Source organism: Mobula hypostoma, chromosome 1, assembly GCF_963921235.1.
Source record: "Mobula hypostoma chromosome 1, sMobHyp1.1, whole genome shotgun sequence".
NCBI lineage: Eukaryota > Metazoa > Chordata > Chondrichthyes > Myliobatiformes > Myliobatidae > Mobula > Mobula hypostoma.
This window is the reverse complement of record NC_086097.1, coordinates 1,257,919-1,282,246: the sequence shown is the minus strand read 5'-3', so window position 1 is coordinate 1,282,246 and position 24,328 is coordinate 1,257,919. Positions and strand designations below refer to the sequence as shown.

Sequence of the window (24,328 nt, the reverse complement as noted above, 5' to 3'; positions counted from 1 at the left end):
CTTAATGACAGAACTGTTCCGGATGGTGTCTTGCACTTTACCTGTTTCATAATCAGGTTCTTTATGACTGGTTATCTACCACTTGGCTTTGAGTTTGGTGCAGAGCTCACCTACCCTGAGTCTGAGGGAACCTCTTCGGGACTGCTCAATGAGGCTGCACAGGTAAGCACGTTTGTACACTTATTCGGACTTCCGTTGATCTCACGTGCCCAGTGACTTGTCCACATTGGGGGTATCATTAAGACAGATGTGTCTTAGTTATGGCCTAATGCAGCAGTGTATAATTGTTCCTCCCTGCACCCTCTTGCTCATTAAACTCTCTCCACAGGCCAGATACTTGCCCCTCTCTTTGTAATTGTACACTGCTATCTGTGGGTTCCTCCTTCCTCAGCTGATAAAGAACATCGATCTGTTGTGGGGCTTGCGGTGCTGCTAGTTTTACTAAGTAATGATCCACTATCCTACCCAGCATGAATTTTAGCTTGGAGATCCCAGTCACATTGAAAGTGAAATTCTTACAGCACATGCCTGCAACAAGCATACATACCTGGACCAAGGTACATACAGTTCCCAGAAAAAGGAAGAGAATGGAGTGAGAGGGGAAAATAAATTAGCTATGATGGAATGGTGGAGCAGACTTGATGTGCCATCTGGCCTAATTCTGCTCCTATATATGAAGTCTTGAGCACTGGTTTTGGAAAAACATTTTTCTTTATCAAAATTTGCTTCCACAGTTGATTTAAAGTTGCTGTGAACTGCAAGAAAATATGTCACTGTCTTAAGTGTTGATGCCAACGGATATCAGGTGATGTTTGAAGCTAAACATGACTCTAACTGAGGGCATTGAGACATGACCTTCAGATATTGTATTGAAGTGTCAGTGTTACAGGGTGGATTAAAAGTATTCATCAGCAGGATTTACTTAGTGGGACAAGCTGCAAAAAGTGACAGAAGGAGGAAAGTTGGCAAAAATTTAGCTTAAAAGGGTAATTGGATTACAAATTTAAACATGGGGTTCACTGTTTCAAATAAGAGAGATATTTGAATGAATGAACCACAGTGTAGAAGGAACTTGTAACAGAATGGGAATAACGATTACTTGTATTGGAATTTGGTGAGACAGGGGTGACGTATTTTACATAGAGTTGGTAAAGTGTGCTCTGCGTCAACACAAAAAATATCAACATAACAGGGCCAGCATGAGAACTGGGTCACTCGGGATCAGCCCCAAGTGGGAAGTAGTCTGGGAATGGGGCAGGACATTGGGTCAGAGCTATGAGCCAAGTACTGGGTGAGGGGGTTCGTTTGGAAGGGTGTCCTTTCCTTGGTGTGGATGAATTGGGCTGAATATGTATGATTCCATGACTGAGAAAATGTTAGAAATCAGGAGAACAACATATTACACGTGGGAGGGCATGGTGGGCGTCCACTACCAGGGTCACACCATGTTACCTGTATCTGTGTTTATTGTTTGTATTTCAGGTTTTTGGAATCATCTTCACCATCTCACAGGGAAAACTCATTGATTACTTTGGAACGAAGGCAGGAAATATTTTCATTTTTGTATTTCTCTTCGTGGGAACTGTACTAACGGGTAAGGAAGATTCTGCATTTATCTCAAACCTTGCATTAAATTCAGTGCTTAGATACAGCTGTGAAGCAGAGATTTGATATGTCAATGTAAATCCACATATATCATGATGGGGCTACCTTCAATATTATCATTTCAAGGAAGTTGTTTGGAGGAAGGTTGCAGGGGGATGTTGCAAGGGGTGTTTTACACAAATTGATGGGTGAAGGAACTTGCTACCAAGGTGGTAGTAAAGGCAAATGCATTATTAGAGACATTTAAGAGACTCTCAGCTAGATGCCAGAAAAATGGGCTGTATAGGGATAATCTGATTCTGTGTAGGAGGAAATTTTTAGATAGAACATAGAACATTATAGTGTAATACAGGTCCTTCAGCCCTCAATATTGTGCCAATGTTTTAACCTACTCTAAGATCAATCTAACCCTTCACTCCCACATAGCCTTCATTTTTTTTAAATCGCAGATGTCTGCACCAATTAAATTAAAGCTCTTCTGACCATAAGACATAGGAGCAGAATTAAGCCATCTGGCCCATTCAGTCTGCTCTGCCATTCAATCATGGCTAATCCATTTTTTCTATCTCCTCCTCAACCCCAGTTCCCGACCTTCTCCCCGTAACTTTTTATGCCATGTCCAAACAAGAACCTATCAATCTCTGCCTTAAATACACCCACCAACCTGCCTCCACAGCTGCAGGTGGCAACAAATTCCACAAAATCACCAACCTCTGGCTAAAGAAATTTCTCCGCATCTCTGTTTTGAAAGCGTGCCCCTCTATCCTGAGGCTGTGCCCTCTTGTCCTAGACTCTTCCACTCTGGGAAATACCCTTTCCACATTTATTCTGTCCAGGCCTTTCAACATTCGAAAAGTTTCAATGAGATCCCCCCTCATCCTTCTGAATTCCGGCAAGTACAGACCCAGAGCCATCAAACGTTCCTCATATGATAAACTTTTCATTCCTGGAATCATCCTTGTGAACCTCCTCTGGACCCTCTCCAATGCCAGCACATCTTTTCTAAGATGAGGGGCCCAAAACTGTTCACAATACTCAAGGTGAGACCTCACCAGTGTCTTATAAAGCCTCAGCATCACATCCCTGCTCTTGTATTCTAGACCTCTTGAAATAAATGCTAACATGGCATTTGCCTTCCTCACCACCGACTCTACCTGCAAGTTAACTTTCAGGGTGTTCTGCACAAGGACTCCCAAGTCCCTCTGCATCTCAGATTCCTGGAATTTCTCCCCATTTCAAAAACAGTCTGCACATTTATTTCTACTACCAAAGTGCATGACCATGCATTTTCCAACATTGTACAGGTCGACCTTCACTAATCCAACTACCTGTAATCCGGTTCCTTCACTTATCCGGCACTCCTCAGGTCCCAATGGTGCCAGATTAGTGAAGGTCGACCTGTATTCCAATTGCCACTTCCTTACCCATTCTCCTAATCTGCCTAAGTTCTTCTGCATCTTACCTGTTTCCTCAATACTACCTGCCCCTCCACCAATTTCGTATCATCTGCAAACTTGGCAACAAAGTCATCTATTCCAACATCTAAATCATTTATTTACGGCATAAAAAGAAGTGGTCCCAACACCGATCCCTGTGGAACACTACTAGTCACTGGCAGCCGACCAGAAAAGGATCCTTTTATTCCCACTTGCTGCCACCTACCAATCAGCCAATGCTCTAACCATGGCAGTAACTTTCCTGTGTTACCATGGGCTCTTACTTGGTAAGCAGCCTCATGTATGGCACCTTGTCAAAGGTCTTCTGAAAGTCCAAATACACAGCCTCCACTGCATCCTCTTTATCTATCCTACTTGTAATCTTCTCAAAGAATTCCAACAGGTTCATCAGGCAGAATTTTCCCTGAAGAAAAGTATGCTAACTTTGTACTACCTTGCCCTGTGTCACCAAGTACTCCATCACCTCATCCTTAACAATTGACTCTAAAATCTTCCCAACCACTGAGGTCAGGCTAACAGGCCCTTATAAGATCAATCTCCCTCCATTTCCTGCATATTCATGGGTCTATCTAACAACCTCATAAATGCCACTGTGGTATTTGATTTCACTCACAGAGGCTTGAGTGAGAGAAGATGAAAAAGCTCAAGGTAGATGTTTTCCCTGCTTTATTTATTGTTTCCTTCACGTGGATTGGCACGTGGAATTGGGATATTGTAGCCATTAGTGAGACTTGGTTGCAGGAGGGGCAGGAGTAGCAGCTCAATATTCTGGGGTTCCATTGTTTTCGACAATGCAAAGGCTCCCGAGTTCGAATCCGAGTCAGGTCAGCCCCCGAGCACGTTTTTCATCCATGCTGGGTTGAGCGTTGAGTTAGCCGCTAGGCCTCGTAAAAAAAAAAGGGTCGAGTCAGGAACATTCATATCATGACCCGGTTAATCCGAAAGGAGACGAATCCTTTTTTTTTGTAATCTATATTTTATTGAAGTTCATCATCAAACAAACATTTCGATAAGATGTATTTCAGATATTGTACATATTTTATATCATATAATCATATTTGCATAAATCTCCACATAATATTTATCTGAGGTATACAGGTATCCCCCGCTTTTCGAACATCCGCTTTACGAAACCTCACTGTTACGAAAGACCTACATTAGTTCCCTGTTTTCGCTAACAGAAGGTGTTTTCACTGTTACGAAGAAAGGCAGCGCGCAAAAAAAAAGCAGCCCGCGATAAAAATCAGCGTGCGCCCCAGGCAGCCGCTCTCCCCCAGATTCGGAGCGGCATTCTCGCCGGCATTGCTTAAACACGTGCCTGTGAGCATCCATTTGCAAGATGAGTTCTAAGGTATCGGAAAAGCCTAAAAGAGCTCGTAAGGGTGTTACACTTAGCGTAAAACTAGACATAATTAAGCGTTATGATCGTGGTGAACCAAGTAAGGACAAAGTGAGTTTGGCTTGTGGAAGCTGACGAAGATGATGTTGAAGAGGTTTTGGCATCCCATGACCAAGAACTGATCGATGAAGAGCTGATGCAATTGGAAGAGGAAAGGATAACAATCAAAACCTAATGGGTAATGATAAAGTACGACTTTAATTTTGAAAGGGTACGTTGGTTTAAGGCATATTTGCAGGATGGTTTGAGTGCTTACAAAGAACTGTATGATCTAAAAATGCACGAGGCTCAGCAGTCAAGCAAACCTTCCACATCAGCCACAGCAGACGACGAACCTCAACCTTCGACATCGAGGTGGGCAGTCATAGAAGATGAGCTGCCTCCCTGATGGAAGCAGACGACACCCCAGTGTCCCACCACCCCCACCCCCAGGCCACGGACAGATACCGATTCGCGGAGAATGAAGCGGTAGCCGGGAGACACACAGCACATCTTTAAGAAAAAAGCTGAAATAAACATGCTAATTAATTAGTTGCCGCCCGGCACGTAATTGTCGGCCCAGATCAGAGGTGATTGCTGATTGCGTCGCCTCTGATCTGGGCCGACATTTACGTGCCGGGCGGCGCCTAATTAATTAGCATGTTTATTTTGGCTTTTTTCTTAAAGATGTGCTGAGTGCCTCCCGCCTACCACTGTACCCCTGCATGCTTCGCGGATCAGTATCGGGTCGCTGCCCGGAGGATGGGGGCCACTGCAGCACCCAAACTCCAGTGACTCAGCCTAACACCCCATCATCAGTGTGCTCGCTGTCTTCCCGATTCCCGTGATACTACACTGTACATACATTATTTCTACTTTATATCGGCTGTGTATTTTTACGTGTTATTTGGTATGATTTGGCAGCTTCATAGCTTAAAGGTTACTGGAGAGAGTGTTTCTGCCAACAGCGCTTGCGCTGTGTTTTTGCCGACGGCACTTGCATTGGATTTTCGCTACGGAGAACAGTGCAGCAATGATTGTGGAAAAGTATTTCTACTTTATATAGGCTGTGTATTTATCATATCATTCCTGCTTTTATTGTATGTTACTGTTATTTTAGGTTTTAAGTGTTATTTGGCATGACTTGGTAGGTTATTTTTGGGTCTGCGAACACTCACAAAATTTTCCCATATAAGTAAATGCTAATTGCTTCTTCGCTTTACGACATTTCGGCTTACGAACCATTTCATAGGAACGCTCTACCTTCGGATGGCGGGGGAAATCTGTACACCTATAGAAAGGAGAGGAAAGAAAGAACAAGCAAAAGGAGAAAGCTAAGTACAAGTAGGGAGTGATTTTTTTTTTAGCAACATATTCGTTGATTTGTGAGAATAAAATCAGGCCTATGAGGTGTTATGTAGTTGAACCATTTTTCCCAGTATGAATCAAATTGATCCAACTTATGATTAACAGATGCTGTAATCTTCTCCATTTTGGATGTGTTCATTGTAATTTCCATCTATGCGTTTAAAGTTGGGCTCTCCTATGATAACCATTTCCTGGTAACAGTCTTTTTACCAGCCACCAGCATTATATTCATTAAATATTTATCTCTCTTCAACCATTCTTGAGGTACATACCCAAAATATATGGTCTTACTTTCTAAGGGTATTTCACATTTAAAAATGTCTTGAAGGGCATTGTGTATCCCACTCCAGTAGTGGATTGGGAAAATCAGGTCGGCACTGGATCTCGAGAGAGAATTTGTAGAATGTCTGCGAGATGACTTTTTAGAACAGCTTGTTGTTGAGCCCACTAGGGGATTGGCTGTACTGGATTGGTTATTGTGTAAGGAACCGGATGTGATTAGAGAGATTGAGGTGAAGGAGCCCTTAGGAGGCAGTGATCATAACATGATTGAGTTCACTGTGAAATTTGAAAAAGAGAAGCCGAAATCTGATAGAACCATAGAACCATAGAAACTACAGCACAGAAACAGGCCCTTTGGCCCTTCTTGGCTGTGCCGAACCATTTTCTGCCTAGTCCCACTGACCTGCACACGGACCATATCCCTCCGTACACCTCCCATCCATGCATCTGTCCAATTTATTCTTAAATGTTAAAAAAGAACCCACATTTACCACCTCGTCTGGCAGCTCATTCCATACTCCCACCACTCTCTGTGTGAAGAAGCCCCCACTAATGTTCCCTTTAAACTTTTCCCCCCTCACCCTTAACCCATGTCCTTTGGTTTTTTTCTCCCCTTGCCTCAGTGGAAAAAGCCTGCTTGCATTCACTCTATCTATACCCATCATAATTTTATATACCTCTATCAAATCTCCCCTCATTCTTCTACGCTCCAGGGAATAAAGTCCTAACCTATTCAACCTTTCTCTGTAACTGAGTTTCTCAAGTCCCGGCAACATCCTTGTAAACCTTTTCTGCACTCTTTCAACCTTATTTATATCCTTCCTGTAATTTGGTGACCAAAACTGAACACAATACTCCAGATTCGGCCTCACCAATGCCTTATACAACCTCATCATAACATTCCAGCTCTTATACTCAATACTTCGATTAATAAAGGCCAATGTACCAAAAGCTCTCTTTACGACCCTATCTACCTGTGACGACACTTTTAGGGAATTTTGTATCTGTATTCCCAGATCCCTCTGTTCCACTGCACTCCTCAGTGCCTTACCATTAACCCTGTATGTTCTACGTTGGTTTGTCCTTCCAACGTGCAATACCTCACACTTGTCAGTATTAAACTCCATCTGCCATTTTTCAGCCCATTTTTCCAGCTGGTCCAAGTCCCTCTGCAGGCTCTGAAAACCTTCCTCACTGTCTACTACACCTCCAATCTTTGTATCATCAGCAAACTTGCTGATCCAATTTACCACATTATCATCCAGATCATTGATATAGATGACAAATAACAATGGACCCAGCACTGATCCCTGTGGCACACCACTAGTCACAGGCCTCCAATCAGAGAAGCAATTCTCTACCATCACTCTCTGGCTTCTTCCATCGAGCCAATGTCTAATCCAATTTACCACCTCTCCATGTATACCTAGCGACTGAATTTTCCTAACTAACCTCCCATGCGGGACCTTGTCAAAGGCCTTACTGAAGTCCATGTAGACAACATCCACTGCCTTCCCTTCATCCACTTTCCTGGTAACCCCTCCTCAAAAAACTCCTCAACAGATTGGTCAAACATGACCTACCATGCACACCGTTAAACTCACCGGCCTATAATTTCCTGGATTACTTTTCGATCCTTTTTTAAACAACTGAACAACATGAGCCACTCTCCAATCCTCCGGCACTTCACCCGTAGACAGCGACATTTTAAATATTTCTTCTAGGGCCCCCGCAATTTCAACACTAGTCTCCTTCAAGGTCCGAGGGAACACCCTGTCAGGTCCCGGGGATTTATCCACTTTAATTTTCCTCAAGACAGCAAGCACCTCCTCCTTTTCAATCTGTACAGTTGCCATGGTCTCACTACTTGATTCCCTCAATTCCATAGATTTCATGCCAGCTTCCTTAGTAAATACAGACGCAAAAAACCTATTTAAGATCTCCCCCATTTCCTTTGGTTCCGCACAAAGCCGACCACTCTGATCTTCAAGAGGACCAATTTTATCCCTTACAATCCTTTTGCTCTTAATATACTTGTAAAAGCTCTTTGGATTATCCTTCACTTTGACTGCCAAGGCAACCTCATGTCTTCTTTTTGCCCTCCTGATTTCTTTCTTAAGTATTTTCTTGCACTTCTTATACTCCTCAAGCACCTGATTTACCCCCTGTTTCCTATACATTTCATACAACTCCCTCTTCTTCTTTATCAGAGTTGCAATATCCCTTGAGAACCAAGGTTCTTTATTCCTGTTCAATTTGCCTTTAATCCTGACAGGAACATACTAACTCTGCATTCTCAAAATTTCCCCTTTGAAGGCTTTCCACCTACCAATCACTTCTTTGCCAGAGAACAACCTGTCCCAATCCACGCTTTTTAGATCCTTTCTCATTTCTTCAAATTTGGCCTTCTTCCAGTTCAGATGTGTCGGTATTTCAGTGGAGTAAAGGAAATTACATTGGCATGAGAGAGAAACTGGCCAAAGTTGACTGGAAAGGGACACTGGCGGGAAAGACGGCAGAGCAGCAGTGGCTGGAGTTTATGCAAGAAGCGAGGAAGGTGCAAGACAGGTATATTCCAAAAACGAAGAAATTTTCGAATGGAAAAAGGATGAAACCATGGTTGACAAGAGAAGTCAAAGCCAAAGTTAAAGCAGAGGGCATACAAGGAAGCAAAAATTAGTGGGAAGACAGAGGATTGGGAAGTTTTTAAAACCTTACCAAAGAAAACTAAGGTCATTAAGAGGGAAAAGATGAACTATGAAAGGAAGCTAGCAAATAATATCAAACAGGATACTAAAAGCTTTTTCAAGTAGATAAAGAGTAAAAGACAGGTGAGAGTAGATATAGAACCGATAGAAAATGATGCTGGAGAAATTGTAATGGGAGATAAGGAGATGGCAGAGGAACTGAACGAGTATTTTGCATCAGTCTTCACTGAGGAAGACATCAGCAGTATACCGGACACTCAAGGGCGGCAGGGAAGAGAAGTGTGCGCAGTCACAATTATGACAGAGAAAGTACTCAGGAAGCTGAATAGTCTAAAGGTAGATAAATCTCCTGGACCAGATGGAATGCACCCTCATGTTCTGAAGGAAGCAGCTGTGGAGATTGCGGAGGCATTAGCGATGATCTTTCAAAAGTTGATAGATTCTGGCATGGTTATGGAAGACTGGAAGATTGCAAATGTCATTCCGCTATTTAAGAAGGGGGCAAGGAAGCAAAAAGGAAATTATAGACTTGTTAGCTTGACATCGGTGGTTGGGAAGTTGTTGGAGTCAATTGTCAAGGATGAGGTTACAGAGTACCTGGAGGCATATGACAAGATAGGCAGAACTCAGCATGGATTCCTTAAAGGAAAATCCTGCCTGACAAACCTATTAGAATTTTTTGAGGAAATTACCAGTAGGCTAGACAAGGGAGATGCAGTGGATGTTGTATATTTGGATTTTCAGAAGGCCTTTGACAAGGTGCCACACATGAGGCTACTTATCAAGATAAGAGCCCATGGAATTACGGGAAAGTTACATATGTGGATACCTATTCTGGTTGGCTGCCGGTTACCAGTGGTGTTCCACAGGGGTCGGTGTTGGGGCCGCTTCTTTTTACATTGTACATCAACGATTTGGATTATGGAATAGATGGCTTTGTGGCTAAGTTTGCTGACGATACGAAGATAGATGGAGGGGCCGGTAGTGCTGAGGAAATGGAGAGTTTGCAGAGAGACATGGATAGATTGGAAGAATGGGCAGAAAAGTGGCAAATGAAGTACAATGTTGGAAGATGTATGGTTTTGCATTTTGGCAGAAGTAATAAACGGGCAGGCTATTATTTAAATTGGGAAAGAATTCAAAGTTCTGAGATGCAACAGGACTTGGGAGTCCTCGTACAGGATACTCTTAAGGTTAACCTACAGGTTGAGTCAGTAGTGAAGAAGGCGAATGCAATGTTGGCATTCATTTCTAGAGTATAGGAGCAGGGATGTGATGTTGAGGCTCTATAAGGCGCTGATGAGACCTCACTTGGAGTACTGTGGGCAGTTTTGGTCTCCTTATTTAAGAAAGGATGTGCTGACGTTGGAGAGGGTACAGAGAAGAGTCACTAGAATGATTCTGGGAATGAGAGGGTTAACATATGAGGAACGTTTGTCCGCTCTTGGACTGTATTCCTTGGAGTTTAGAAGAATGAGGGGAGACCTCATAGAAACATTTTGAATGTTGAAAGGCATGGACAGAGTGGATGTGGCAAAGTTGTTTCGCATGATGGGGGAGTCTAGTACGAGAGGGCATGACTTAAGGATTGAAGGGCGCCCATTCAGAGCAGAGATATGAAGAAATTTTTTTAGTCAGAGGGTGGTGAATCCATGGAATTTGTTGCCACAGGCAGCAGTGGAGGCCAAGTCATTGGGCGTATTTAAGGCAGAGATTGATAGGTCCGGGAAGAAAGACAAGGCGGGGGGGGGACCCAGAGGATGGGCAAGAGGTATATTCAGAGGGACAGAGGGAGAAAGAGAGAAAGAATGTGTGCATAAAAATAAGTAACAGATGGGGTACGAGGGGGAGGTTTGCATTTTGATTTCCACAATTTCTCCAGCAAACAGGGAGGTTACTATCATAATGGGATTTCTGAGAGGGTGTAATAAAATATCTTATCAAGTTTTTCCATCTAAACTCCCTTCATTTCTGTGAACTAGTACACTTCCATTGATACCTCCAGTATTGTCCAGTCTTCCTCAGATATTATTTTCCCTCCTTTCTTCTCCCATTTTGTTTTAATGTATGAAGTCGAATGTGTTTTAAGATTTGACAAACCCTTATACATGTTTGAAATGATTCTACTACCATTGTCTGAATTAATTTAGTTTCCAAATAGTATTAGAACATAGAACATAGAATAGTACAGCACATTACAGGCCCCTCAGCCCACAATGTTGTGCCGACCCTCAAACCCTGCCTCCCATATAACCCCCCACCTTAAATTCCTCCATATACCTGTCTAGTAGTCTCTTAAACTTCACTAGTGTATCTGCCTCCACCACTGACTCAGGCAGTGCATTCCACACACCAACCACTCTCTGAGTAAAAAACCTTCCTCTAATATCCCCCTTGAACTTCCCACCCCTTACCTTAAAGCCATGTCCTCTTGTATTGAGCAATGGTGCCCTGGGGAAGAGGCGCTGGCTATCCACTCTATCTATTCCTCATATTATCTTGTACACCTCTATCATGTCTCCTCTCATCCTCCTTCTCTCCAAAGAGTAAAGCCCTAGCTCCCTTCATCTCTGATCATAATGCATACTCTCTAAACCAGGCAGTATCCTGGTAAATCTCCTCTGTACCCTTTCTAATGCTTCCACATCCTTCCTATAGTGAGGCGACCAGAACTGGACACAGTACTCCAAGTGTGGCCTAACCAGAATTTTATAGAGCTGCATCATTACATCACGACTCTTAAACTCTATCCCTCGACTTATGAAAGCTAACACCCGATAAGCTTTCTTAACTACCCTATCTACCTGTGAAGCAACTTTCAGGAATCTGTGGACATGTACCCCGAGATCCCCCTGCTCCTCCACACTACCAAGTATCCTGCCATTTACTTGGTACTCTGCCTTGGAGTTTGTCCTTCCAAAGTGTACCACCTCACACTTCTCCGGGTTGAACTCCATCTGCCACTTCTCAGTCCACTTCTGCATCCTATTAACATCTCTCTGCAGTTTTCAGCAATCCTCTACACTATCTACAACACCACCAACCTTTGTGTCGTCTGCAAACTTGCCAACCCACCCTTCTACCCCCACATCCAGGTCGTTAATAAAAATCACAAAAAGTAGAAGTACCAGAACAGATCCTTGTGGGACACCACTAGTCACAATCCTCCAATCTGAATGTACCCCCTCCACCACGACCCTCTGCCTTCTGCAGGCAAGTCAATTCTGAATCCAACTGGCTAAACTTCCCTGGGTTCCATGCCTTCTGACTTTATGAATAAGCCTACCATGTAGAACCTTGTCAAATGCCTTACTAAAATCAATATAGATCACATCCACTGCACTACCCTCATCTATATGCCTGGTCACCTCCTCAAAGAACTCTATCAGGCTTATTAGACATGATCTGCCCTTCACAAAGCCATGCTGACTGTCCCTGATCAGCAGGCCAGGCAGCATCTCTAGGAAGAGGTACAGTCAGCATTTCAGGCCGAGACCCTTCGTCAGGACTAACTGAAAGAAGAGCTAGTAAGAGATTTGAAAGTGGGAGGAGGGGGAGATCCAAAATGATAGGAGAAGACAGGAGGGGGAGGGATGGAGCCAAGAGCTGGACAGGTGATTGGCAAAAGGGATATGAGAGGATCATGGGACAGGAGGCCTAGGGAGAAAGAAAAGGGGGGGGAACCTAGAGAATGGGCAAGGGGTATAGTGAGAGGGACAGAGGGAGAGAAAGGAGAGTGAGAAGGAATGTGTGTATATACATAAATAAGGAATGGGGTACGAGAGGGAGGTGGGGCATTAGTGGAAGTTAGAGAAGTCAATGTTCATGCCATCAGGTTGGAGGCTACCCAGATGGAATATAAGGTGTTGTTCCTCCAACCTGAGTGTGGCTTCATCTTTACAGTAGAGGAGGCCGTGGATAGACATATCAGAATGGGAATGGGGCGTGGAATTAAAATGTGTGGCCACTGGGAGATCCTGCTTTCTCTGGTGGACAGAGCGTAGGTGTTCTCTTTAATTTTCCATGCTCATTATCACTTAAGTGAATTTCTTGTAAGTGTACTGCATGGGCTTGTTGTTTTTTCATTTTGGATAGAATTTTACTGCATTTGATTGGATTTAACAGCCCATTGACATTAAAAGAAATGAATTTTACTTTGTCCTTCGCCACGTGTATTTATCTGTTAGTATATCATTGAAATTAGTAGAATAAAACTTAATCGATCTACTCCCTGAACAAATAAGAACCAAGAAACGCAAATAATTTTTTAAAAAGGCAACGAAGGTGTGATTCCAAGGCTGAGGTCTCTAGTAGATGACCCTGGGTTGAGCTAGAGGAAACGTCTAGCCGTGGAGGATAGCCCCTCCTTCCTTTGAGTTGGAGGCCCCCATTACAGTACCCAATAAAAGTAAGTGAAAAAGTCTATGTCCATTACACAGAAAAGATTTCCCTGTGTATTCCATATTTTATTTATATATATATATATATATATACACACACACACACACATATATACATATGTAAGGGGGTTTCGACTTTTATGTTACTGCGGAGGCTAAATAAAATGGCATCTTTGTTATGTTAATCTGGGGAATGCGGCTTTGTTGTGTTAAACGTTGAGAAAGTTTGCGCTAGCAGCTTGTTTTTTGCTTTAGAGTGTGATAAGAGAATGCTATTAACCAATTGGGATAGTTGTTATGTTTTTGGTGTATTTAAAGATACTGTATGCGTGGGGTTTTGGGGGAGAAGGCGGGAGAGTGAGACAGAGGATGGACGAGGTGCTGTGAGTCCGCTAACGGGGTTGGACCCCGAGCAGGACATTCGGCGAGGAGACGGAGACGGACTTGTGTGGAGCGTCTGGTCGACCACCGTTGTTGGTCCCAGGCGGCCGGTCGAGGTGATCCGAGGGGGTCGTAGGGTGAAGAAGAAGGTTCTTGAGCTCCAACGGTTTTTGTGCACGAAAGGACTGATAAGTGTGGCGCCTTTTATTTTCCTTTTATATTTTATTCTCTTTTAATTATATAGTTCCAGTAATATCTATAAACTGTATATCATTTAATCATATCTGGTGTATTGCCTGTTATTTGGGCGGGGTGGGGTACCTCACACAGCATCCACACAAACTATTACCCAGTTTGCCGGGGCTGAGGCCGTTTCCCTAGACGACAGCGAGCCGAGCGACCCTGAGGGTGGCCCGGGGGGGCTATAGTGCGTCCTGCAGCAACTTTCTATCATAGACAAATCCTCCACTCCTTCAGGAACATTGTATATCCTGATATTTTTCTGTCGTGATCTTCCCTCCTGGTCAATCAGTTTACTTTCTTGTTGATTTAATATTTTTATCGTCTTACTTAGTATCCGTTCCACGTTTTGCACGCGATCTTCCACTTTCTCAATTCGAGTCTCTGCCACTGCTATTTTCTGATTGACGTTGGTGAGCTCTGACTTGATATCACTGAGTTGCTGTTTTATGTCTTTTTGGAATCCCCGTATCTCTTCCAGAATTTTTATCGTATTTGCTGCTTCGCCTCAACCTCGCTAGCACGCGTTCAGGTAGGAGAGCTGTGCATTGCACCTCTCTCGTCCATAGGCTCTGCAGTGATGCTCTCTTAAGCTCCATTCTTTTTCCCCATTCTTGCCCCCCCTTATCAATTCAGATATTTTCAAAAGATCTATATTTAACCATATAACCATAAATTAATTACCTTAGGAGTAGGTAATGGAGGCAGCAGTTAGGGCAGTCGAGTGCTCCAATTGCAGGATGTGGGAAGTCAGGGCGAGCACAATCGTCCCTGATGACTACACCTGCAAAAGGTGCATCCAGCTGCAGCTCCTGACAAACCGAGTTAGGGAACTGGAGCTCGAGCTGGATGAACTTCAGATCATTCGGGAGGCAGAGGCAGAAATAAACAGGAGGTCTGACCAGGGTCCTATATAGCTGCAACATTACCTCTCGTCTCCTAAACTCAATCCCACGGTTGATGAAGGCCAATACACCGTACGCCTTCTTCACCACAGAGTCAAGTTGTGCAGCTGCTTTGAGTGTCCTATGGACTCGGACCCCAAGATCCCTCTGATCCTCCACACTGCCAAGAGTCTTACCCTTAACACTATATTCTGCCATCATATTTGACCTACCAAAATGAACCACTTCACACTTATCTGGGTTGAACTCCATCTGCCACTTCTCAGCCCAGTTTTGCATCCTATCAATGTCCCGCTGTAACCTCGGACAGCCCTCCACACTATCCACAACACCCCCAACCTTTGTGTCATCAGCAAACTTACTAGCCCATCCCTCCACTTCCTCATCCAGGTTATTTATAAAATTCGTGAAGAGTAAGGGTCCCAGGACAGATCCCTGAGGCACACCACTGGTCACTGACGTCCATGCAGAATATGACCCGTCTACAACCATTCTTTGCCTTCTGTGGGCAAGCAAGTTCTGGATCAACAATGCAATGCCCCCTTGGATCCCTTGCCTCCTTACTTTCTCAATAAACCTTCAATGGGATACCTTATCAAATGCCTTGCTGAAATTCATATACATTACATCTACTGCTCTTCCTTCATCAATGTGTTTAGTCACATCCTCAAAAAATTAAATCAGGCTCATAAGGCACGAACTGCCCTTGACAAAGCCATGCTGACTGCAGGTTTCCCCCGCCATCCGGAGGTAGAGTGTTCCTATGAAACGGTTCGTAAGCCGAAATGTCGTAAAGCGAAGAAGCAATTACCATTTATTTATATGGGAAAATTTTGTGAGCATTCGCAGACCCAAAAATAACCTACCAAATCATGCCAAATAACACATAAAACCTAAAATAACAGTAACATATAGTAAAAGCAGGAATGATATGATAAATACACAGCCTATATAAAGTAGAAATACTTTTCCATAATCATTACTGAACTGTTCTCCGTAGCGAAAATCTCACACAAGCACTCTCAGCAGAAAATCTCACGCAAGCGCTGTTGGCAAAGACATGGCGCAAGAGCTCTCCAATAACCTTTAAGCTATGAAGCTGCCAAATCATATCAAATAACACGTAAAAATACACAGCTTATATAAAGTAGAAATAATGTATGTACAGTGTAGTATCACTTACCGGAATCGGGAAGACAGCTTTGCTGAGCACACTGATGATGGTGTGTTAGGCTGAGTCGTCGCAGGTTGGGTGGTGCAGTGGCCCCCACCCTCCAGGCCGCCGAGCGATACATTGCCGCGAGGCACGCAGGGGCCCAGCGGTAGCCGGGAGGCACACAGCACATCTTTAAGGAAAAAGCCGAAATAAACAAGCTAATTAATTAGGTGCCGCCCGACACTTAATTGTTGGCCCAGATCAGTGCCAATTTCCGATTGCGTCGTCTCTGATCTGGGACGACAATTTTTGTGTCTGCGGAACCTAATTAATTAGCATGTTTATTTCGGCTTTTTTCTTAAAGATGTGCTGTGTGTCTCCCGGCTACTGTTGTATTCTCCGCAAACCGGTATCTGTCCGTGGCCTGGGGGTTTGGGTGGTGGGACACTGGGGTGTCAACTTGTCGTCTGTTTCCATTAGGGCAGGCAACTCATCTTCTTCTTTCTCTGCCCACCTCGATGTTGAAGATCGAGGTTCGTCGTCTGCAGTGGCTGATGTGGAAGGCTTGCTTGACTGCTGAGCCTCGCACGTTTTTCTACCACACAGTTCTTTAATAAGGACTCAAACCATCCTGCAAATATCCCCTAAGCCAACGTACCCTTTCAAAATTAAAGTCATACTTTATCATTACTCATTCGGTTTCGATTGTAATCCTTTTTTCTTCCAATTGCATCAGCTCTTCATCTGTCAGTTCTTGGTGATGGGATGCCAAAACCTCTTCAACATCACGTTTACCAGCTTCCACAAGCCAAACTCACGTTGTCCTTACTTCGTTCACCACAATCAAAACGCTTAATTATGTCTAGTTTTACCGTAAGTGTAACACCCTTACGAGCTCTTTCAGGCTTTTCTGATACCTTAGAACTCATCTTGCAAATGGCTGCTCACAGGCACGTGTTAAAGCAAAGCAGTTCTGAATCCTGGGGAGAGCGGCTGCTCGGGGCGCGCACTGTTTTTCCTGCGTGCTGAATTTTTTTCGTAACAGTGAAAACACCATCTGAAAACAAAAACAGGGAACTAATGTAGGTCTTTCGTAACAGTGAGGTTTCATAAAGCGAACGTTCGAAAAGCGGGGGACACCTGTATTCCTAAACGTATTATACCTCTCCAAATGTTCATAAGTCCTGCTTCTCAGGATCTTCTCCATCAACTTACCACCCACTAAAGTAAGACTCACTCGTCTATAATTTCCTAGGCTATCTCTACTCCCTTTCTTGAGTAAGGGAACAACATCCACAACCCTCCAATCCTCCGGTACGTTCCAATGAGACAGGGAAAGGATGGTAGGCACAGGAACCATGGTGTACAAAGGCTGTTAAAAATCTAGTCAAGAAGAAAAGAAAAGCTTGCAAAAGGTTCAAAAAACTAGGTAATGATAGAGATCTAGAAGATTATAAGGCTAGCAGGAAGGAACATAAGAATAAAATTAAGACAGCCAGAAGGGGCCATGAGAAGGCCTTCGTGAGCGGGATTAAAGAAAACCCCAGGCATTCTACAAGTATATGAAGAGCAGGAGGATAAGACGTGAAAGAATAGGACCTATCAAGTGTGACAGCGGAAAAGTGTGTATGGAACTGGAGAAAATAGCAGAGGTGCTTAATGAATACTTTGCTTCAGTATTCACTATAGAAAAAGGTCTTGGCAATTGTCGTGATGATTTACAGCGGACTGAAAAGCTTGAGCATATAGACATTAAGAAAGAGGATGTGCTGGAGCATTTGGAAAGCATCAAATTGGATAAGTCTCCGGAACCGAAAGAGATATACCCCAGGTTACTGTGGGAGGCGAGGGAGGAGATTGCTGAACCTCTGGCAATGATCCTTGCATCATCAATGGGGACGAGAGAGGTTCCAGAGGATTGGTGGGTTGCAGATGTTGTTCTCTTATTCAAGAAAGTGTATATGGATTTCAGCAAGGCATTTGATAAGGTACCCCATTGAAGGTTTATTGAGAAAGTAAGGAGGCATGGGATCCAAAGGGACATTGCATTGTTGATCCAGAACTGGCTTGCCCACAGAAGGGAAAGAGTGGTTGTAGATGGGTCATATTCTGCATGGAGGTCGGTGACTGGTGGTGTGCCTCAGGGATCTGTTCTGGCACCCTTACTCTTCGTGATATTTATAAATAACCCTTTGTAGCGATGTGCTACACACAGCGCTAGAATAACCACACAGAGTCGGTGAGTTAGAGTTGCGATGAAAGAGATTTATTCAAACTTCACGGCCCGCTTTAAAGCCTTCCCGTTCCCACCCTCCCTGGGCGGGACTACTGTGGGGAATGCATATTCCCAGACCATTTCTGCGCGCGGGATTTTCCCCCTGCTGGTGAAGATGGCCTGGCGCCCTTTTTGCTGCCGGCCCTCTGCCTGCGCGCGCTGTTTCGTGAGCCGGTTCGTGGGTGCCAGAAAGTGGGTCGCCACATAACCCCCCCCCCAGAACCGGCGATACCTCCCCCAATGTCCACAGTCTGGATCGGCCTCTGTTTGGGAGGTCTGCCCCTGCACCGCGGTGCCTGAGCCTGGACCGGTTGCGCCAAGTCCACATGGGCCGGTTTGAGTCGGTCCACCGTGAAAACCTCCTCTCTCCCCCCAATGTCCAGCACGAATGTGGACCCGTTGTTCCTGATCACCTTAAACGGCCCCTCGTAGGGCTGCTGCAGCAGTGCCCGGTGTCCGCCCCGTCGTACAAAAAGAAACTTACAGTTCTGCAGGTCTTTGGTTACGCAGGTCGGGCTCTATCTGTGCTGTGAAGTGGGCATGGGGGCCAGGTTACCGAGCCTCTCCCGTAGTCTGTCCAGGACTGCTGTGGGTTCTTCCTCTTGCCCCCTTGGGGCTGGTATGAACTCTCCTGGGACGACCAGGGGCGCGCCGTACACCAACTCGGCCGACGAGGTGTGTAGATCCTCTTTGGGTGCCGTGCGGATTCCGAGCAGGACCCAGGGAAGTTCGTCCACCCAGTTAGGCCCCTCCAGGTGGGCCATGAGAGCCGACTTCAGGTGACGGTGGAAGCGCTCCACTAGTCCGTTCGACTGTGGGTGGTAGGCAGTTGTGTGGTGTAGCTGTGTTCCTAAAAGTCTGGCCATAGCTGACCACAGGCTGGAGGTGAACTGGGCGCCCCTGTCGGAGGTAATGTGGGCCGGTATCCTGAAGCAGGCTACCCAGGTTGCGATCAGTGCTCGGGCGCAGGATTCGGAGGTGGTGTCGCTGAGCGGGACTGCCTCTGGCCATCTGGTGAACCGGTCTATCATAGTTAGGAGGTACCGCGCTCCTCGTGACACTGGCAGGGACCCCACGATATCCACATGGATGTGGTCGAACCTCCGGCGGGTGGGTTCGAACCGCTGCGATGGAGCCTTGGTGTGCCGCTGCACCTTGGCCGTTTGGCACTGCATACACGTTTTGGCCCATTCACTGACCTGTTTACGAAGTCCATCCACACGAACCTGTTGGAGACCAGCCGGACAGTTGTCCTGATGGAGGGGTGCGCTAAGTTGTGAATGGATTCGAACACCCGCCGGCGCCAGGCTGCTGGGACGACGGGGCGGGGTTGGCCAGTAGCTACGTCACATAGTAGGGTCCTCTAACCTGGGCCTACGGGGAGGTCTTGGAGCTGCAAACCGGAGACTGCAGTCCTGTAACTGGAGATCTCAGCGTCTGCCTGCTGTGCCTCTGCCAGCGCTGCATAGTCCACCCCCTGGGACAGGGCCTGTATGGTAGGTCTGGAAAGTGTGTCTGCCACGACATTGTTCTTTCCAGAGACATGCCGGATGTCCGTCGTGTACTCGGAGATGTAGGACAGATGTCGCTGCTGGCGGGACGACCAGGGGTCGGACACCTTAGTGAACGCAAAGGTAAGCGGTTTGTGGTCTGTGAACGCGGTGAAGGGCCTCCCTTCTAAGAAGTAACTGAAATGCCGGATTGCCAGGTATAGTGCCAATAGCTCCCGGTCGAAAGCACTGTATTTGAGTTCGGGTGGTCGTAGGTGTTTGCTGAACAACGCCAGGGGTTGCCAGCGACCCTCGATGAGTTGTTCCAGCACTCCACCGACTGCTGTGTTGGATGCGTCCACCGTGAGGGCAGTAGGAACGTCCGTTCTGGGGTGCACTAGCACCGCGGCGTTTGCCAAGGCTTCTTTGGTTTTAACGAAAGCGGTTGCGGCCTCTTCGTTCCAGGTAATGTCCTTACCCTTACCCGACATTAGAGTGAACAAGGGGCGCATGGTTCGGGCTGCTGAGGGGAGGAAACGGTGTAGAAATTCACCATACCACGAATTCCTGCAAGCCTTTGATTGTGTTGGGTCGGGGGAAGTGGCGGACCGCGTCTACCTTGGCGGGCAGCGGGGTTGCCCCGTCTTTAGTAATCCTGTGGCCCAGGAAGTCGATGGTGTCGAGTCCGAACTGGCATTTGGCTGGATTGATTGTAAGGCCGAATTCACTCAGGCGGGAGTAGAACTGGCGGAGGTGGGACAGATGCTCCTGCCAACTACTGCTGGCTATGAGGATGTCGTCCAAATAGATGAATGCAAAGTCCAGGTCACGTCCCACCGCGTCCATTAGCCGCTGGAAAGTCTGTGCGGCATTCTTTAGACCAAACGGCATTTGGAGGAATTCGAAAAGTCCGAACGGGGTGATAAGTGCTGTTTTGGGGATGTCGTCCGGATGTACAGGGATTTGATGGTATCCCCGGACGAGGTCGACCTTGGAAAAGATCCTTGCGCCGTGTAGGTTTGCTGCGAAGTCTTGAATGTGCGGCCCAGGGTAGCGGTCTGGCGTTGTAGCCTCGTTGAGTCTGCGGTAGTCACCGCATGGTCTCCAGCCCCCCGTTGCCTTGGGCACCATGTGAAGGGGGGAGGCCCATGGGCTGTCGGACCGTCGTATGATCCCTAATTCCTCCATCTTCTTGAACTCCTCCTTCGCCAGTCGGAGCTTGTCCGGGGGAAGCCTTCGAGCACAGGCGTGGAGGGGTGGTCCCTGGGTCGGGATGTGGTGCTGTACTCCGTGTCTGGGCATGGCTGCCGTGAACTACGGTGTCAGTACTGATGGGAAATTGCCAGGACCCTGGTGAATTCATCGTCGGACAGCGTGATGGAGTCCAGGTATGGGGCTGGCAACTGTGCTTCACCCAGGGAGAACGTTTGAAAAGTCTTGGCGTGGACTAATCGCTTCCCTTGCAAGTCGACCAGCAGGCTGTGGGCTCGTAGAAAATCTGCCCCCAGCAGTGGTTGGGCCACGGGGGCCAGTGTGAAGTCCCACGTGAACCGGCTGGAGCTGAACTGTAGCCGCACCGTGCGGGTGCCGTAGGTTCGTATTGTGCTGCCATTAGCGGCCCTCAGGGTGGGTCCTGGTTCTCTGTTGCGGGTGTCATAACTCGTTGGAGGTAAGACGCTGATCTCCGCTCCGGTGTCGACCAAAAATCGGCGTCCTGACTGCTTGTCCCAGACGTACAGGAGGCTGTCCTGATGGCCAGCCACCGTAGCCATCAGCGGCGGCTGGCCCTGGCGTTTCCCGGGAATTTGCAGGGTGGTCTGCAGCGGCGGGCCTCCGTGCCCCACCGCTGGTGGTAGAAACACCATTGTTCGTTGGGCTCTGCTGCCGGGCCTGGTCTGGTCTGTCGTTGGGCACGCGGCTTGGTGATCTGTGCGACGGATGCCCCTCTCTCTTTCCTGGCATTCCACAGCACATCTGCTCGGGCCGCCACCTCCCGGGGATTGCTGAAATCTGCGTCAGACAGCAGCAGGCATATGTCCTCGGGCAGTTGCTTTAGGAATGCCTGCTCAAACATGAGGCAGGGTTTGTGTCCTTCAGCCAGGGCCAGCATCTCGTTCATTAATGCTGACGGCGGCCTGTCTCCCAAACCATCCAGGTGCATTAAGCGGCGTGCTCGTTCGCGCTGTGAGAGTCCGAAAGTCCTTATGAGCAGGGCTTTGAATGCTGTGTATTTGCCGTCCTCCGGGGGCGACTGTATAAACTCCTCAACTTGTGCAGCAGTCTCCTGGTTGAGGGAGCTCAGCACGTGGTAGTAGCGACTGGACTCCAAGGTTATCTGCCGAATGTGGAATTGTGCTTCTGCTTGTTCAAACCATAAATAGGGTCGCAGCGTCCAGAAGCTTGGCAGTTTTAACGAAACTGCGTGAACAGATGCAGCGTCGGCCATCTCTGGTCCAAATATCGTTTGGGCCGTCGGGGTCACCAATTGTAGCGATGTGCTACACACAGCGCTAGAATAACCACACAGAGTCGGTGAGTTAGAGTTGCGATGAAAGAGATTTATTCAAACTTTGCGGCCCGCTTTAAAGCCTTCCCGTTCCCGCCCTCCCTGGGCGGGACTACTGTGGGGAATGCATATTCCCAGACCCTTTCTGCGCGCGGGATTTTCCCCCTGCTGGTGAAGATGGCCTGGCGCCCTTTTTGCTGCCGGCCCTCTGCCTGCGCGCGCTGTTTCGTAAGCCGGTTCGTGGGTGCCAGAAAGTGGGTCGCCACACCTTGATGAGGAAGTGGAGGGGTGGGTTAGTAAGTTTGCTAATGACACAAAGGTTGGAGGTGTTGTGGATAGTATGGAGGGCTGTCAGAGGTTACAGTGGGACATTGATAGGATGCAAAACTGGGCTGAGAAGTGGCAGATAGAGTTCAACCCAGATAAGAAGTGGTTCATTTTGGTAGGTCAAATATGATGGCAGAATATAGTATTAAGGGTAAGACTCTTGGCAGTGTGGAGCATCAGAGGGATCTTGGGGTCTAAATCCATAGGACGCTCAAAGCAGCTGCACAGGTTGACTCTGTGGTTAAGAAGGTGTATGGTGTATTGGCCTTCATCAATCGTGGAATTGCGTTTAAGAGCCGAGAGGTAATGTTGCAGCTATATAGGACCCTGGTCAGGCCCCCCTTGGAGTACAGTGCTCAGTTCTGGTCGCCTCACTACAGGAAGTATGTGGAATCCATAGAAAGGGTGCAGAGGAGATTTACAAGGATGTTGCCTGGATTGGGGAGCATGCCTTATGAGAATAGGTTGAGTGAATCTCAACAGCTTAGAAGATCGTCGGGGTCTCTCTTCCCGCCATCACAGATATTTACACCACACGCTGCATCCGCAAAGCAAACAGGATTATGAAAGACACAACGCACCCCTCATACAAACTCTTCTCTCTCCTGCCCTCTGGAAAAAGGCAGCGATGCATTCAGGCTCTCACGACCAGACTATGTAACAGTTTCTTCCCCCAAGCCATCAGACTCCTCAATACCCAGAGCCTGGACTGACACCAACCTACTGCCCTCTACTGTGCCTATTCTCTTGTTTGTTATTTATTGTAATGCCTGCACTGTTTTGTGCACTTTATGCAGTCCTGGGTAGGTCTGTAGTCCAGTGTAGTTTGTGGTGTTTTTTTCTTATGTAGTTCAGTGTAGTTTTTGTATTGTTTCATGTAGCACCATGGTCCTGAAAAACATTGTCTCATTTTTACTATGTTCTGTACCAGCCGTTATAGAAACATAGAAACATAGAAAATAGGTGCAGGAGTAGGCCATTCGGCCCTTCGAGCCTGCACCACCATTTATTATGATCATGGCTGATCATCCAACTCAGAACCCCGCCCCAGCCTTCCCTCCATACCCCCTGATCCCCGTAGCCACAAGGGCCATATCTAACTCCCTCTTAAATATAGCCAATGAACTGGCCTCAACTGTTTCTTGTGGCAGAGAATTCCACAGATTCACCACTCTCTGTGTGAAGAAGTTTTTCCTAATCTCAGTCCTAAAAGGCTTCCCCTTTATCCTCAAACTGTGGCCCCTTGTTCTGGACTTCCCCAACATCGGGAACAATCTTCCTGCATCTAGCCTGTCCAATCCCTTTAGGATGTTATACGTTTCAATCAGATCCCCCCTCAATCTTCTAAATTCCAACGAGTACAAGCCCAGTTCATCCAGTCTTTCTTCATATGAAAGTCCTGCCATCCCAGGAATCAATCTGGTGAACCTTCTTTGTACTCCCTCTATGGCAAGGATGTCTTTCCTCAGATTAGGGGACCAAAACTGCACACAATACTCCAGGTGTGGTCTCACCAAGGCCTTGTACAACTGCAGTAGTACCTCCCTGCTCCTGTACTCCAATCCTCTCGCTATAAATGCCAGCATACCATTCGCCTTTTTCACTGCCTGCTGTACCTGCATGCCCACTTTCAATGACTGGTGTATAATAACACCCAGGTCTTGTTGCACCTCCCCTTTTCCTAATCGGCCACCATTCAGATAATAATCTGTTTTCCTATTTTTGCCACCAAAGTGGATAACTTCACATTTATCCACATTAAATTGCATCTGCCATGAATTTGCCCACTCACCCAACCTATCCAAGTCACTCTGCGTCCTCTCAGCATCCTCCTCACAGCTAACACTGCC

At 46.5% G+C, this 24,328-nt stretch overlaps 1 protein-coding gene across 4 annotated transcripts in view; it reads left to right on the top strand.

Moving 5' to 3' along the window:
- LOC134343979 (heme transporter FLVCR2-like) overlaps positions 1-24,328 on the top strand; it is a 250,933-nt gene that overhangs the window by 183,213 nt on the left and 43,392 nt on the right. For all 4 annotated transcript variants that reach the window (XM_063043005.1, XM_063042996.1, XM_063043023.1 and 1 more), the window contains exons 7-8: positions 57-162; positions 1,483-1,594. In XM_063043005.1, coding sequence (XP_062899075.1) covers positions 57-162; positions 1,483-1,594 — 218 coding nt within the window. The remainder of the gene's footprint in view (positions 1-56; positions 163-1,482; positions 1,595-24,328) is intronic.